The 15,981-nt window shown below is 43.8% G+C and overlaps 1 protein-coding gene and 2 long non-coding RNA genes across 3 annotated transcripts in view; 2 read left to right on the top strand and 1 right to left on the bottom strand.

Annotated features, from left to right (window-relative positions):
• On the top strand, positions 1-7,436 carry LOC309537878. Its single transcript, XR_014222028.1, has 2 exons — positions 1-123; positions 596-7,436. It is a non-coding gene; the product is annotated as an uncharacterized lncRNA (long non-coding RNA).
• On the bottom strand, positions 7,020-11,900 carry HSBP1 (heat shock factor binding protein 1). The gene is made up of 4 exons (XM_082233045.1): positions 11,753-11,900; positions 10,458-10,524; positions 9,326-9,442; positions 7,020-7,527 (listed from the first exon to the last, which is right to left on the bottom strand). The coding sequence occupies exons 1-4, from the start codon at positions 11,795-11,797 to the stop codon at positions 7,517-7,519; spliced, it is 240 nt and encodes a 79-aa protein (XP_082089171.1). The 5' UTR covers positions 11,798-11,900; the 3' UTR covers positions 7,020-7,516.
• LOC309537896 overlaps positions 11,892-15,981 on the top strand; it is a 22,929-nt gene continuing 18,839 nt past the window's right edge. Inside the window, exon 1 of the long non-coding RNA XR_014222049.1 lies at positions 11,892-12,010. This is a non-coding gene — a long non-coding RNA (uncharacterized lncRNA). The remainder of the gene's footprint in view (positions 12,011-15,981) is intronic.

The following is a 15,981-nucleotide window of genomic DNA, read 5'->3' on the forward strand; positions in this document are numbered from 1 at the left end:
CACAGCATCCTTGGAGATGAAGGCAAAGTTGATAAAATTGGTTCACTGTCTGATCCAACTTCAGAACTTCCTCAGAGGTGTGGTGCACTTCTATGATGAGAGGCAGTGCCAAAGACAAGTCAGGTGGCTGCTCCTCAGTTCTCAGGATGTCTGATGGTACCTTTACTTGACAACTGGCTCAGTCCCTCCCTGGTGTGCAGCTCAATAGCTCCCAAACCTTTGGGCCCCACTTCAAGCTCCACTTCCATGGCCTCATTCTTCTACTCAGCCCTATGAAGTTGTTTCCGTGGGACTAATGACACCCACAAATTTAAGTTACCCCTGGAAAATTGGTTGCCACGACAGTATTTTCTGTCCTTTGGTGGGCTTATTAGGAGCTGATAGCATAAGCTAAGTTGATGTACATCAATACCTTCCTGACTTTTCCTACTAAAAGGAGGTTCACGTGCCATTATTATTGTTTTGCCACTTTGCAGAGTTCACTCTGCTTCTATAAGCTGCTGAAGAGCATAACAATTTATGCAAAACAACAACAGCCCCAAAGCAAAGCAAAATAACAACAAAGAGTTTGAGTGCAAATTTGTTTCCTCTACAGAATTTTATGCAGACAGGAGAATCCACCTCTCCATGCCATTATAATCTGAGTATCCTTGGACTAGCTTTTTTATGACAGCACAGACCACAAACTGGAAAGGAAGAGAGTGGAAGAGACGTAATTGCACACTATCATTACTGAGCACTAAATGAACCCCATGGAGCATAATGCAGAGAAGCATACTTCCTCATGGTGCCTTTAGTTCCCCAGGGGGGTCTGTTAAGTACTTTGTAGTTCTCTTCGCCAGCCTGAAAAGAAGCCACCACTGGGAGTAGAGCTTAATGTCCAAATTCCCAAATCATTTAGAGCAAGAAATATGTTCACGCTTGACTCATGGGGAAGCAGAAATGTACATATCAGAATTCAGGATGGGATGCCAGATAAACAGATAACAACTAAAGAGTCTCCAGTGCCTTTTATCAACCAGGCTGCACATATGATTTATGGATAACTAGTGATAAAATGTTAAGGGAGTTTTGCTCTGGAAGCAAAAGTATGTTGGTCAAGGAGGAGCTGTCCAGTGCTGAAATCCAGGCAATTGTTTATAGCCTAAACAAAAGCAACCTCACTCTGCTCGTGGCCCTCCACGTTTTGTGGGACTACAGCACCCATCAGCCCCAGGCAGCATAACTAATGGCAAGATATTATGGGAGGTGTAGCCCAACATCATATGGAAGAAATCTGACCTAGAGCATTGGCACTGAAGAAAAAGGGCCAATTTAAAGGCAATGACTGTGTGCTCCTCTTCTGCCTCCTATTGTATGCATGGCTTAGTGGAGAGGGGAGGTAGGAGACAATGCAGCTCTGAGACTTTTTCATCTGCTGGAGCTCCGGGATATTTGATGGGCCCCTTTTCTTGTGACAAATGATCCATGACCCATTATCACCCCCACAAACAGCAGTAGTGTGTGTGTGTGTGTGTGTGTGTGTGTGTGTGTAATGATATGAAATGTATTAAGATCTGTGTAACTGCTATGCTATGCCTACTGTGAGTCAGCTCAACTGAACTCAGTGATGCTTATGTCTGATAGGTCATAGCTTTAACGAGAGATCTGTGGCTTGCCGAGGTCCAATATAACCTCTCTTGTAAACATGCTAGGGTTTACATTGTTAGGGTGAAAGCAGGGACCCCATTTAAAAAAAGGAAAGCAGCAACCAGCCTATGTTTGATTTCTCCCCTCATTCTTTGACTTGCTTGTTATGTTAACCTGTCACAAGGAACTCAAAAGTCGTGGTATCACCTCAATTCATTTGCTAAGATCAGTGGGCTAGCTTAGAGGACACAGGGTAGGCTATGTAGCACACACAACTCTGTTCTCCTATGCCTTACCCTGCTGCCCATCCCCATATCTGCTGCCTTTGGCAGCTGCCTCACTCTGCCTAATGGTTGGGTCGGCTCTGCTCAGAGTTCAGGCAAATTGTTCCAAGTTCAGAGGCTAGTAGCCCATTCGCTGCTCCTTGAGAAGCTTTGCACAGAGGCCTTTCTCATTTTGCCTGGAGGGAGGGTTTCATCACAACCGTGCAAGGCCCACTCATGGTTGCTGCAGGAAACATCTAAGAGGTAGGGTTATAATCTTGTCCTGGGTGTCTGCTGTTGCCTCCTTTGAATCACAGCCCAGATATGGCGGCTGCTTCATTTTCAGTACTCTTCTTCCCCTGTCCTTCATCTTTCACATGATTTAATTTCAAAAGAGCCACAGAGAGAGAGAGATCACAGCAAGCCTCGAGCCCCTTCGGAGCAAAGCAGAGGTTCAAACGGTGGCGTACAGAAGGATTTGTTGAGCCCTGTTCACTTCCTTAATGGTAAACACACTGCCTAGTTTAATGATCACATTTCAAATCCACATGTGGCCCATTAAAGTGGTAACATCAAAGCTTCAGTGTAAGAAGGCAACAAGATAAATAATTGGAACAGACTCTGTTTTTTTTATTTTATTAAAAACAAGAAACAGGGACATCATGCACTAGAGGGCAGTATCTGCCATAAAACTGCAATGTGGATTTATGCTTCTAGAGGATGAGAAACATAAAATCAGCTATGGCCAAACTCCAAGGAGAGGAAAACAGATGTCCCTTTGTGCCAGGAACCAGAACTGTCATAGGAAGATAGGAAACTGCCTCAGCCCAAGTCAGGCTACTGGCTTGGTATTGTCTACACTGACTCACAATGGTCCTCCAGGATTTCAGGCAGGGATCACTCCAATCTTACTTGGAGATCACAAAGGGTAGATCAGGTTAATATGTCAACAGAGCTGGATCACCCATCAGGGATTACTTGGGTGAGCAGGTGAGTTTTAAGCAGGTGCCTAAATGTCAGTCATGAAGGCTTCTGCCTGCTGTTCATTGGAAACACATTCCAGGAACGGGTGCTGCCACACTAAAGGTCCTACTCTTAGTGTAGCTAATGAGAAAGGATGGCGACCAGTCATGGAAGAACAATGCCAAGGGAATTTGAGTGCAATTAAAAAACAAACAAAATAAAATCAATCTATGCTTTCCAAATTGAGGGTTTAGACGACCCTCTCCTCCCCAGTTGTGGTTGCTTTCCAATATAGGAATGTTAAAATAAAAGCTGCCAGTGTGGTGTAGTGGCTAGAGTGTTGGACTAAGACCAGGGATGCCAGGGCTCAAATTCTCACTCAACCACGCAGCTCATTTGGTGAGCCAGATTCTTAAGCTTAACCTCCCATGGTTCTTGTGAGCATAAAATGGGGAGGGAGAAAGCAAAACATACTACCTTGAGCTCCTTCAAAGAAAAGTGGGATATAAATAAAACTAAAACAACTCCACTTGAGAAGTCCAAATTACTCAGATTCACAAACGAGTTTTGTATTTTCAGTTGTAGCTCAGTGGGTTTTCATTGCAAACAGCTAGTGCACCCAGCTGGGTGTCATGGGGCACTGAGTAATCAGAGATCAAGTGGTGTGTTTGTGTCTGTGAATCAGGGCTGACTGTAATCGTGGAGTACATTGTTTTTGGTGTGGGCTGATTACCATCAGCTCTGTGCTATTGCTTTTTTACTTCAACTGATGAACTGCAAAAGAAAGAAACATCAATTGAAAACTTGATGTTTCCAGGCACAATTCAAAGTGTTGGTGCTGACCTTTAAAGCCCTAAATGGCCTCGGCCCAGTATACCTGGAGGAGCGTCTCCACCCCCATCGTTCAGCCCGGACACTGAGGTCCAGCGCCGAGGGCCATCTGGCAGTTCCCTTACTGCGAGAAACGAAGTTACAGGGAACCAGGCAGAGGGCCTTCTCAGTAGTGGTGCCTGCCCTGTGGAACACCCTCCCATCAGATGTCAAAGAAATAAAAAACTATCAGACTTTTAGAAGACATCTGAAGGCAGCTCTGTTTAGGGAATCTTTTAACATTTGTTGAATCATTGTATTTTAATATTCTGCTGGAAACTGCCCAGAGCGGCTGGGGGAACCCAGCCAGTTTGGCGGGGTATAACTATTATTATATTATTATTACTTGTAATCTCAGGGGCAAATGGCACTTAATACAAGAGATCTGTCATCAGAATTCCCATTCTAGCCCTTTCCACCCCACTCTGCCCTGCTTTAGCTAAGGAATGAGGAACCTGTGCCCCTACAGATGCTGTTGGACTCCAAGTCCCATCATTCCCAGCTAGCATGTTAAAAGATTTGGGGTGATGTGAGATGTCGTCAGTAGCAGTGTAGTGATAGTGGTGCTCACCTGACCCGACAGTCACATCTGCTTACCGGGGAGGTGGAGGGAGGTCATTGAAGTGCAAACACATTGGCAGAACCAATCTGGCGCTCCTGCTGATGTGTTTGCACTGCATGAAATTCCACACTGCCTCACCCTTCCTTCTCTATTTCCTGGTAACCATCAGAGGCTCAACTGTCAAGAGGTTAGGTGAGCACCGTTGCCCCACCATGCCATCTGCTAATGGGTATGGAATCCAAGGCAAACATTGGTTACAGTTTAAGGTTTTTCTTCAGTGAGACAAACCATTGGCCTAACTTTGGACAGCACACTAAGCCAAACCCTGATTTAGCTCACAGTAGCACTGGAGGAGCAATGTGGCCACAACCTCCTCTCCAGAAATCAGTGTGCTTACATAAAGCTGGTTTATTGCTATTTGTGAACTGGGGCACTGTCACAGCATACCTGTCTCACATAAGCATGTTAAGTGTAATCAATCCCTTTTGTTTCAGACCAAAGGCTTATCTGGCTCAGCATTTTGGTCAACAATGGCCAGCATGATGCCCCTGGAATGCTCAGAATCAGGATGACAAAGCAACAGCCCTTCCCTGCTGTTCGCCTGCCAGCAACAGGTTAAGAGGTATAGGGCTTCTAAGCATGGAGTTTCCATTTAGCTATTATAGCTAATAATATAATGCAGGAGCCTTGCTGGATCAAAGGGCCTATCTTGTCCAGCATCCTGCAGCCCACACTGGATGACCAGATCCCCCTGGCCACCCCAGACCCCATGGCTGAATAATTATTCACTGTGCAGACGTCCAACCAAATGTTAATCACTAAAGACACAAGATCCGCAGAGTTCCTACACACAGATCTAGCCTTAATTTAGAGCAATTTCAGCATTTTTATTAGACAGTTCTAACAGGACTGGAAAGTCTAAGGCTGGTGGTACACGATGCATTTTCTCCTATCTCCATTTGCTTTCTTAATACAGCTTAAGAGGGCTTCCTTGGCACCTTGAGTAATAACAGTGTCCACGTTATCACCACAACAGACATGAGATGTTTTACGAGTGGCACAAACAGATGGTGAACAACAGATGATGCAGATGGGTGGAGAGGTATCTTGCATGTTTTAGACAAGGTGAGGGGTTATTACAACTTCCAGCTAGTCACCCCAAAGAATCCTATCTTCCTCTCTTTATTTCTTGCTGCCCATTAACAAATGTTCAACCCCTAAAGGGGTTCTACTGCTGGTAAAATATATACCGTAAATGAGAAGGTTCCCAATGTCTTCTAGAGCCCCCTACAGCTATTACCTTGAGTGGATAAAGACCTCTTACGGACCAATATGTGGCTCTTTCAGTTACAACTATGTAGATGGAACCCCACCTGGTTCACATCAGGCTTGCTGAGTCTTTTCACAAGCAAGCCAGTTAAATGGAGGGGCTAACCAGCAAGAGCAATTGACATATAACCTGGCCTGTCATGGGACAGGTCCTCTCTGTGCTATCAGCAGCTAAGATTCAAAGCAAGCATGCATGAGAGCTTATCATATGCCCCATCTGCACAGTATGTTTAAAGCAGTATCATGCCACTTTAAACAGTCAGGGATCCAAAGAATCCTGGGGATCATAGTGTTCCAGTTGTTATGAGACCCCTTTCCCCCTCCCAGAGCTACAATTCCAAGCATGGTTTATCAATCACTCTCTTCCTAGGGAACTCTGAGGCTATACTGTATAAGTATGTTGACGCAAAGTATAGTGGATTCTCAGGCTGCAATCCTGATACACTTGTTTAGTAGCAAGCCCCACTGAACAGCGGGATTTTCTTCTGAATTAATATGTATAGGATTACACTGTTTAAGAGTTCTAGTCTTCCAGCTGTTGTTGGGAACTCCAGTCAGCATGACCAATGGTCAGGAACAATGCAAGTATGTGGTAAGGCCAGAGCTTCCCAATCTCTAGCATAAGGAAATGCTATATTTGCATTTACGTTTATCCTGGTGCAAATGACATTTGCTTTGTAGCGTGCTGGATTGGGGTTGCGGCTATCTTGTGCTAGAGAACCTACCTGCAGCAATAGGCCCTGTCTCCTTTGCTGCACTCTGTTGGGATATAAAATCAATCAACAGCAAGATCCTTGACCAGTGATTATTAAAAGTGACTGGAGGAATTCCCTTGGAGGGCACAAGACACATGGAAAAGAGGTGGTAGTGATTGAAGGTGCAGGAACGGATATGATCCTGAAGCAGGCGGGGCTATTTTTCAGTCACCAAGCCAAGACCCAGGTAGGCCCATGAAGCACAGGACCTTCACTGATTCACATTGGCTTTGGGATGGTCTTCACATCCAGCATCCCATTTAAAAAAGAAGGGAGCCCAGGATGAGCTGCTGGGATGTCCCAGTAATACTTCCCTTTTATTTTATGAGGAAGGCAGAACCATCCACCCCCAGTTAATAATAGGTTTAAACAGGTAATCTCCATTCCTGGGAATAAACTAGCTTTCTAAAGGGATATCTCCCAACTGCAGAAGCCCATTCCCAGGGCAGCACTGCCTGCAGCTTACTGAAATATGACCTTAATATATCATTTGCCCAAAACCACAAGCTGGTATCATGAAGAACACTGGCTGATAATAAGAAAACTAAAAAGAAGAGTTATGGTTCATGCAGCCTAAATCCCCCAGAGCAGATTGCTTGTTGTATTAAATCCATTACTAACAGGGCAACATACTGGCACAATGACAGATTTTAGAACACGGTGTTTTCATTCTTGTACTCCAGTCCACAAAAGTACCTTACAAACACATGACAAATTTGTTGTACAGGCTGATGGAAAGGACTAGTCTTTAGCCACGTCATTGAAAATAATTACAAAAAGGCCACAAGTAAAAATGTTTTCTTTTTCTTTTTAAAAGTGCGACCTCACAAAAGCCCACTCATAATGTTAGTATTTTCAATTCAATTCTTATCAAATTTTGCAATGCCATCAAATTCTGCTTAAACAACCAAAGTTTATAGAACATGTTACTTTGAAAAACTGTGTGAAACCCACAAATACACAAGAAACCAGAATAGAAATTGTTCCAAATCTAGCTATAGGTACATTAAGAATGCAAGTTCTACAGCAGTAGAAAAATGCGTTTACATATTAGCAGTTGAAAAACAAAGGAAAGAAAACAAAAAGGCCGTCTTCAAATCCCTGTAGGCTTGTAAAAACCGCTTCCTTCCAGCACCCATCGTAGATTATTGGCAAGCTGTTGAGGGGATTAAAAAGTAAGACACATTTATTAACAAGAATGCTACCAGAGAAAACTACCAATGTTCATAAGCAGTGTTAACAAAGTCTGCATCTAAAAATACTTTTAACTGAAAAAATAATGTAGCAAGTAGAGTCCAAGATTAGGACCAAGGATCAAAAACACTACTCAGCTATGAAGTTGCTAGTCCATGACCTTGTCCCAGTCACTTCCTCCCAACCCATCCTATCTCTTAAGGTTGTTATGAAAACAAACAAGAGGCAGAACTACATATGTGGCCTTGGGGTTATTGAAGGAAAGAACACAAGGAGAGTCTGGCTGCTGAAGCAGGCCCAAATCCCACGTACTCCCACATTCTGTTCTCCCAGTGGCCAACCAGATGTCCCAATGGGAAACCCACAAGCAGCACCTGAGAGCAAGACAACTCTCCCTGCCTGCAATTCCCAGCAACTGGGATATAAAAAGCAGGATATAAACACTATAAACAAGCAAGCAAGCAAATGTTCTGACCATGCAGCCCTTAACATGGGAGGGAGGCAGACAGTGTTAAATCTGAAAGGAAGTGTGGTTACATGCTAGCAGTGAACACATTTTCTGAATGTGGATTATTCTTGTGTAGCCAAAACAGAGCCATCCAAAATAATCCAGAGGCAGGGTTAGGGAATTCTCAAGAAAACCTTGGGGGAGGGGGGAAATATGGAAGGAAGGAGAGGCTCCCAAAACAGCCCCAAAAGGACTAAGTATGCTCAGTGGTCATGGAATGCCAGCTGATTTTGTGGGTGATAAGGGGAGAAAATCAGGGAGAGAAATGTAATGGAATATCCTGAAGGTGGCCATGGGTGTCTGGCACACTGAACAGGAGCCCTCCACACTGCAATAGTTTGTGGTAGGTTCCACTTGTTTAAGAACCTTATTAACTAGCTTGTTGGACCACTAAGCCAGGCCCAACACTGGCCAGTGTGATTTCTCTGTAGCTTGCAAGCAGAGCATGAGGTGACAGCTGTATCCTGCCAGCTGGTATTCAAAGAGATATAGCTCTATAGGCTGTATAGCGCACAAGTGACTACTGTTACTATCAGCTGTTTCTATCAACAAGACTCTTCTCCACGCAGCCACAGCTACACCTGGTGGCAAGAAGTGCCATCCATTTATTTCTTCTATTTACAACCTACTGCCAATAATACTCCAGGAAGTATTATTCTATTAAACTTAAGACACTCTGGAAAACTAGGGCATGGCACCCATCCAATGTTTAGCAAGCCAAGGTCTATTTAGCTTTAGCACTGTATGCATCTGGTGTGTGAATCAGCTCCTGTTCTAAACAGAGGGGTAAATTGTTCCAACCTTTGAAAACAGACAGTCCAAGCCTAGCACTCTTTGATACTTTCAGACCCAATTAAAATACAGGTCTACTTTTAGTTTTTTTCTGGTAAAGGGGTGGTGAATTAGTAGCTCACCAGATGCTGTTGGGTGCCAACTCAACCCCAGCATCATGGCAAATCATCAGGGACAATGAGAATTGGGAGTCCAGCAACATCTGGAGGTTCATGGGTTCCCTATCCATTTTAGCAGGTATTTTCCCTCTCTCTTACCAGAAGAAGAAAACAAAGCAATGCAAGATTGTGGTGCTGGTGCAACCCATCTTATCCCCTTCATCTGGGTTCCCAATCCACCAGCTGAAGCCACTCTGCTTAGCCTGCCCGCTCCCAGTCCAAAAAGATAGTTTCAGCTCTCAACATGCAGCCCTGCTTAGCTTGTTCTGCAGACACTGAACTCATTTGAACATGATTCTCACTTGATGTTTTAGTAGCAGGTGCCTTGTTCTCGCCTTCCAGCTCCTCCACTCCAGCTTGCGTCATGAGATCTGCGATGTTCTTCTCCAGGTCGTCAATACGGCAGCTCATGTCATCAAGTGAATAGAGTTAAAGAAAACAGAGTAGAGAAATGCAAAAGTGGAGAGAAACCACCTGACCCTCAGAAAGTCTAGATCCTGATGCTTTTATAACTAAGTAAATTGGGCCTCATTATAAAAATCAATAATGAAGATTTCAATGTTATGTGGAACTGGCACTGTTACAGAGTCCACATGTAACACATCCTACACTTGTAAGAAATTGGCATTTTAGTGTGGCAGCACCTATGCTTTGGAAGTCTTGCTTATTGAGATCAAGCAGATGCCTTCACAGTACTCTTTTTGGTCCCTGCTAAATATGTCTTTGTTTAGATATGCCTGCCCAGATATTTAAAATGTGGTGCATTTTTAGTTTATTGCTTGGTGTTTTTTTAAAAAATTCATGAATGTTTTAAATTGTTTTTACTAATAATTTTATTGTTTTATTCTCTTTGTAAACTGCTTCTTTACAATCAAGCAGTATATAAAAGTAAAAACTGCTCAGCACCTACTGAAGCGCTAACAACTTTAGAACACAGTAACACAAGGAGGACATGAGGCCTCTTCTACAGCTGCTCCCAGATGACCAGTACTCATCAAGTTGTTATGGCTAGTAGCTATATGCCAAGAAATCATCATTCACTTCCTGCAATCCTGCCAGAAAAGACAATCCTGGGCTGGGGGAGAAATAATATATTATCTGGTATATAACAGCCCTCTACCTTCCCTCCCTTTGTCCTCAAAAGTTAGGCTCCATCACATAATGTTTTAACCATCACTCACTCTTCCCAGGGAACTCTGGAAAATGCAGCTCTGTGAGGAGAGAGATGGAATCGCTGAATACTTCTTAGCACTTTTAACAATCTACAGTTCCTAGGATTATTTGGGAGAACCCATGACTGTTGAAAGTGGTATGATACTGCTTTAAATATACAGCCTTTGGAGGAACCAAGTCATTTGGGAGATTTATAGAATTCATCCATTCTGTACATCACACAAAGAGCTCTGTTTAAAAGATGGAAAACCCAAAGGATATTCCGGCCAATAATCTGGTCAGACATGGTTTGAAACTTGTCCTGCATTTGCTGCAGCAGTGTCTGCACCTGATGAGAAAAAAAGAAGAGTTTTGCTTTAAACAGGAATTATCTGGGGCCACAGGATTTTAATTTCTTAGCTCCCAGGTGCAGTACTTAACCCAAGGGAGGCGTTTTGCTCAATGCTAAGCCCTGCAAGTGAAATGTTTCCATCACAACTTCTGAAAGTGAACACCGGGTTCTGACAAAGGTCCCAAGCATACTTGAGCTATGAAGCTTTAAATTAAGTTCTGAAGGGTTAGTTTTGTGAAAATATCTATTCTCGTGGAAACTGCCAGGCTGGCAAATAGCAAATTATTAAGCGTGGCGGTGGTGGGGGGCGGGCTTGTCAATCCAACAAATACAAAATTGCATAGGAGCATCGCCACTGATAAAATATTATGTATGGATGTTTCAATTTCTCTTGCTAGGGTGGGATCCCAATGAATAAGGATACAAAATGCATCCTGAAATATGTTTCCATAATGCTCTGGGCCCAATTCAACGTTTTGTAGCCTGAGGTGGCCAAGACAGTGACTCCCCACTACACCACATGCAAAAGGTGCTTGGACTGCAGCTAAATGCTGGTGACAGGACAGCATTGCCAACACTGGTATGAGGGCAGAGCACCAACTTAGCAAGTCAAGGGGTAGGGCATGCAGCACACACACAGCCCTGCCCTCCAGAATCCTATATCTGCCCCTACCAACTACACTGTAGGAAGTACCCTAATGGGTTGTTGTATTCTAAATATTAGTATTAGTGAATCTTTGTTACTTCCAAACTGCCTGGGAAGGATCTGCGTTCTGAAAGGCAGGATGTAAATAAATTTGTTATGTGCATAGTGTATATATAAGAGGGGGGGGCGAATGTGTGTGTGTGTCTTAGGGCAGATTACAAAAATACACAATATTAAGATATGTGCATTATGTAATATCCATCACATACACATTTTTCTCTCTGGAGTAGTCATTAAAATAAACAGAGCAGCCCCCGCCCCAAATATCCATAGAGGCCCCACCCGACCCCCAATCTCTGTAACAAGCAGAGCCCCCTCGGTTTCCATGGCAATCAGACCCGCCCTGACCACTCCTGCCCTCGTCTCCATGGCAACCCCCCCCCCGCTAGGTAGGCCCTCTCTCTTCTCCATGGCAACACACTCCCCGACTTGAGTGGCCCCAGTCGGTCTCCATAGCAACCGAAATCCTTTCCCGCCCGCTCCCTGCATTCCCCGCGGCTGCCTTTTTTGCCGCCTCACCACGGCGGTGAGGTCTTGCACGGTCTTGGGGTCCGTCTCGGCCATGTCGGTCCTCTCCGTGTCCAGCCTCTTTCCCCTCTCCAGGCCCGACTCCAGAAGGCGCTTCTGGCCTCGCCTACGAGCTTTCTCCGCCCTCTCTCGCTGCTCCGAATCCGGCTTCCCTGCCTCAGGCCTCGCGAGACAAAACGGACAGGACGAGGTCAAGAGATTGCAATGCATTGTGGGACTCGTAGTTCGCCCCGTTGGACGCCCTGACAGGTTTGTGTGCGAGTGTTTTGTTAATATAAATTATTTTCTTGTAGGTGGTTGTGCTTAATTATTATTTAAAAATTGCGTTTTGGAACCCGTTCTGGTCAAGAAGCAGGATTAAAAAACAACCTTTCATATGTAGGAGCTGGGAAAGAGGCAGAGCCTTATGGGAATTGGAGTGTTTTTAACCATCTAGCGGAGTGGCCTCATAAGGGGCGAATAGCATTGTGGGGAATGTAGTCTCTCTAGTTCACAGAGGAAGGAACATTTAGGGCACTCACAGTCTAAACTCAAAATAGGAAACACGCGAAAGGTCGCACCGCTCTAGACCTTTCATTTTTTTGTTGACCTATCTTCTGTATCCTTTGCATTAGGAATCTAGAAAATCCTTAGATTTGAGATCAGAAGCGATCAAAAGGCCTCCAGCAATGTGTGACTCTACCCTTTTCGCTATCTCTGTGGGGCCAAGAGCTAGGAGATGAGCACTGTGGGAAATGGAGTCATGGGTGTACTGAAGGTATCAGGAGCAGGCAGGTGTAGGGTAGCCACATGCACATCACCTGCCCCCCAAAGGACATTGATTTGCATAACATTTGCACATAGTAATTTATATTTATAGATATAGATTTTAAAATAAGTTCTACAATTGCTAGAGAAATAAAATATATTTTAAATAGAAATGTAATCATTTAGCTTTAAGCTAGACTTGGACCAGAAGGCCGTTGAAATAGTGGACACCATCACACAGAGAAATGTTTGTAAAGCTGGGTTGCTAAATTAGAAGCATCCCAGCTGCAAATAAAACATTTTGAATGCGTTGTAAAGTGCAATATACAATTGTGACACTAGATGGCAAATGTGAGCTATAGCAAATCCGATGCATTTTTCAAAACGTTTTTTTTTTTAAATAAGCATTTTCACTATGTTTTTAACATGTGTGTAGATTCCACCCCAGACTCCGAGATTTCAGGACCCAAACCTGAGACCTAAGGGTACCCCCTCATGAAGTCATGGAGTGGTATCCGGAGATGGAGGTTAATTAAGGGATGGGAACAGAGGAGAGTAGACCCCCACCCCACCCAACCTTGGAGTACCTGTGCTATAATTTGCAGCCAGCTCCTGTAGCTTTCCACCCATAACTCAAATGCTGGGTATAAGTTTCCAGTTGATTGAGAATGTTTTTCCTTTATCGTTTCCACCATCATTTAATTTTTGCCTTCTCTATTAGATTGTATGTCACAGATGCAGAACCTGTGACCCTCCAGATGTTGTCGGACTGCAACTCCCATCAGCTCCGGCCAGCATGGCCAAAGGTTAGAGGATGATGAGAGTGGTAGTGCAATAGCATTTGGAGGGCTACAGGATCCCTGTCTTCGGTGTATGCCATTGTTACAGGGAATTGCCTTGATGCCATCCTGGCACTGCTTAGAATAGGTGCTCCCTCTTCATCCTTACACAGATGGCACCAGCTGGCAGAAGTATGTGCACCATCTAAAAGCAAGCAAGCACTGTCCTAGACGAATATGCAGAGCAATCAATTAATTTGATTGAAAGTAGAATAATAGAGATGGGAGGTACATCTGAGATCATCTAGTCCAATCCCATGTTGATAACGTTAATCAGCTGCTATGACATCCCTCAATGGTAACCATCCAGCCTCTGTTTAAACATCTCTGACAATGAATCTGTTTTAGATTTATTTTCCTTGGGGAATCTTTTCCACTCTTGGTTAGTCAAAGAAGCATTGTCAGCCCATTTTTATTTGACTGCAGCACATGAAAGTTTGGAAACGTAATCCTGCTGCTTATTTTGATGCTTTGAGCATAGACTTTCATGCTGTGCAGGTAATCTGGAATCAAAAGGGGAAGCTATCTGTACAAACAGTAGATTCTGCAGTAAAAGATTATCTGAGTAAGGTTATGCAAAGGTTGGACACTGAAAACAATATATGTGATTAATGTGCAGTAGGGACTTTCCTTCAGTGTTATGTTTTATTATTTCTAATGCAAAGACACCAGTTGATTAAAGAGTTTCTGTTTTTAATAGAAGAACTGCTACCTGCGTTAAAAAAAAAAAAAAGTTGTGTTGCAATTGCTTTGGAAGGCAATCTGCTGAGGCCATTGATTCCTTTGAACTCATCTGCTGATATCATGTAGTCAATTGCCAGCTAAGGCTACCACACATTTGTTGGAGGCTGTGCACGTTTTTCCATAGCTCATCAAAGCAGCCTCTTTCATTGGGTTGCTTACTAAGCCCCTTTGTCTCTCCTACTTTATATCCTTTTAGTTAAAACTTAATTGCCACTTGCATTCTATTGATCTTTCTTAATACAGTTTGCTGCTTTGGGGATGCTGTTGTGCTCAACAAACCTATTCTTCACATTAACCTATAATCTTTTGTCTTCACTTAATTGCATCCCTGCCATAACGGGCTGGAGAAACAACTGTCCAAAGTTAGCATTCACTACAGAGATGTGAGTAGTCTAGATTTACACCCACTATAATCAATGCATACCATCCAATATTTCTCCAATGAAAAAGGGACGTCCCATTCCATAATGATTTTACTATTTAAACCCCACACATCTTACTGGGTTGCCCCAGCCACTCTAGGCAGCTTCCAACATACATAAAAACATAATAAAACATTAAACATTAAAAAAACCAAAAACTTCCTTATACAGGATTGCCTTCAGATGGCTTGGGACTCAGATAACTCCATACCCTCCAACATTTCTCCAATGAAAATAGGGACATCCTAAGGAAAAGTGGGACATTCCAGGATCAAATCAGAAACTGTGACGGCTTTTCTAAATCAAGGATGTCCCTGGAAAATAGGGACACTTGGAGGGTCTGTCAATTAAGTTATATTTCTTGCATGTGGAGGAGCAGCAAAATAGTAGTCAAAACTCAATTTGGCTACTATCTATTCTAGAAACATCACCACCTTTGTCATCTTTCTTATAATGTGCCTTATCTGCTTAAGTGTGCACAGGACACAATTCAATGTGGCCTACAAATCCAGAATCCTATATGGCTAACTCATTCTGTGAGTGTGGACCCTTTTGTAGCCAAAACAGCCCACTCCTTGCACAAAAGAAGCGTATTAGTGTGTTTGTAGGAACCCCTAGTATAGCACAGGTTAAAAAAGAAATTGGAGAAAAAACTTTGCAGAGGGGATCTGAAAACATGCTCATTAGGCACAGAATGCTGACTGGCAGTGGAAATCACAGGAGAGAGAAAATGGAATGGAGTATCTTGACGGGGGGGGGGCTGGCTGGCTAACAGACAGGCTGGCACACTGAACTGGAGCACCTCACACTGCAGCTTTTTGTTGCAGGCCCCACTTATGAACCATTAACAATCAAATCCCCAAAGTCATACTGAAACCCAGAGAGCTGGCACAATCCACAAAAGGGAAACGGGGAAAAAATAACCTCCCTAGAATGTTCTAGAAATAAGGCAAATTTTGACTTGATCTGTGCATAAGAAGAAATGTGGAGAAGCCAGATGAATATTTTTGAGGTGTTGGCATACTCCAGGGGATGCCCCCAAGGGACCAGTTACAGCATATATAATACTTCACCAAAGTACTCGCCAATGAGGACAGGGTTGCTGGTGCAGCACAGTCCAAACCGCAAGGCTGAGTGGCAAATAAGGGAGCTCCTGGTTCAGATCTCATATCCGCTGTAAGTAGGCTTAAGCAAGCTTCTCTCTCAGCCCCCCATCTGCTAATATATATTAGCAGGGGTAGCCAATGTGGTGCCCTCCAGATGTCGTTGGACTCCAAGGAGTCCAACAACATCTGGAGGGCACAATGTTGATTACAGTGGTACCTCGGGTTACAGACACTTCAGATTACAGATGCTTCAGGTTACAGACTCCGCTAACCCGGAAATAGTACCTCGGGTTAAGAACTTTGCTTCAGGATGAGAACAGAAATCGCGTGGCGGCAGCGGGAGGCCCCATTAGCTAAAGTGG

This window comes from Podarcis vaucheri (assembly GCF_965113315.1).
Source record: "Podarcis vaucheri genome assembly, chromosome: 7".
Lineage (NCBI taxonomy): Eukaryota > Metazoa > Chordata > Lepidosauria > Squamata > Lacertidae > Podarcis > Podarcis vaucheri.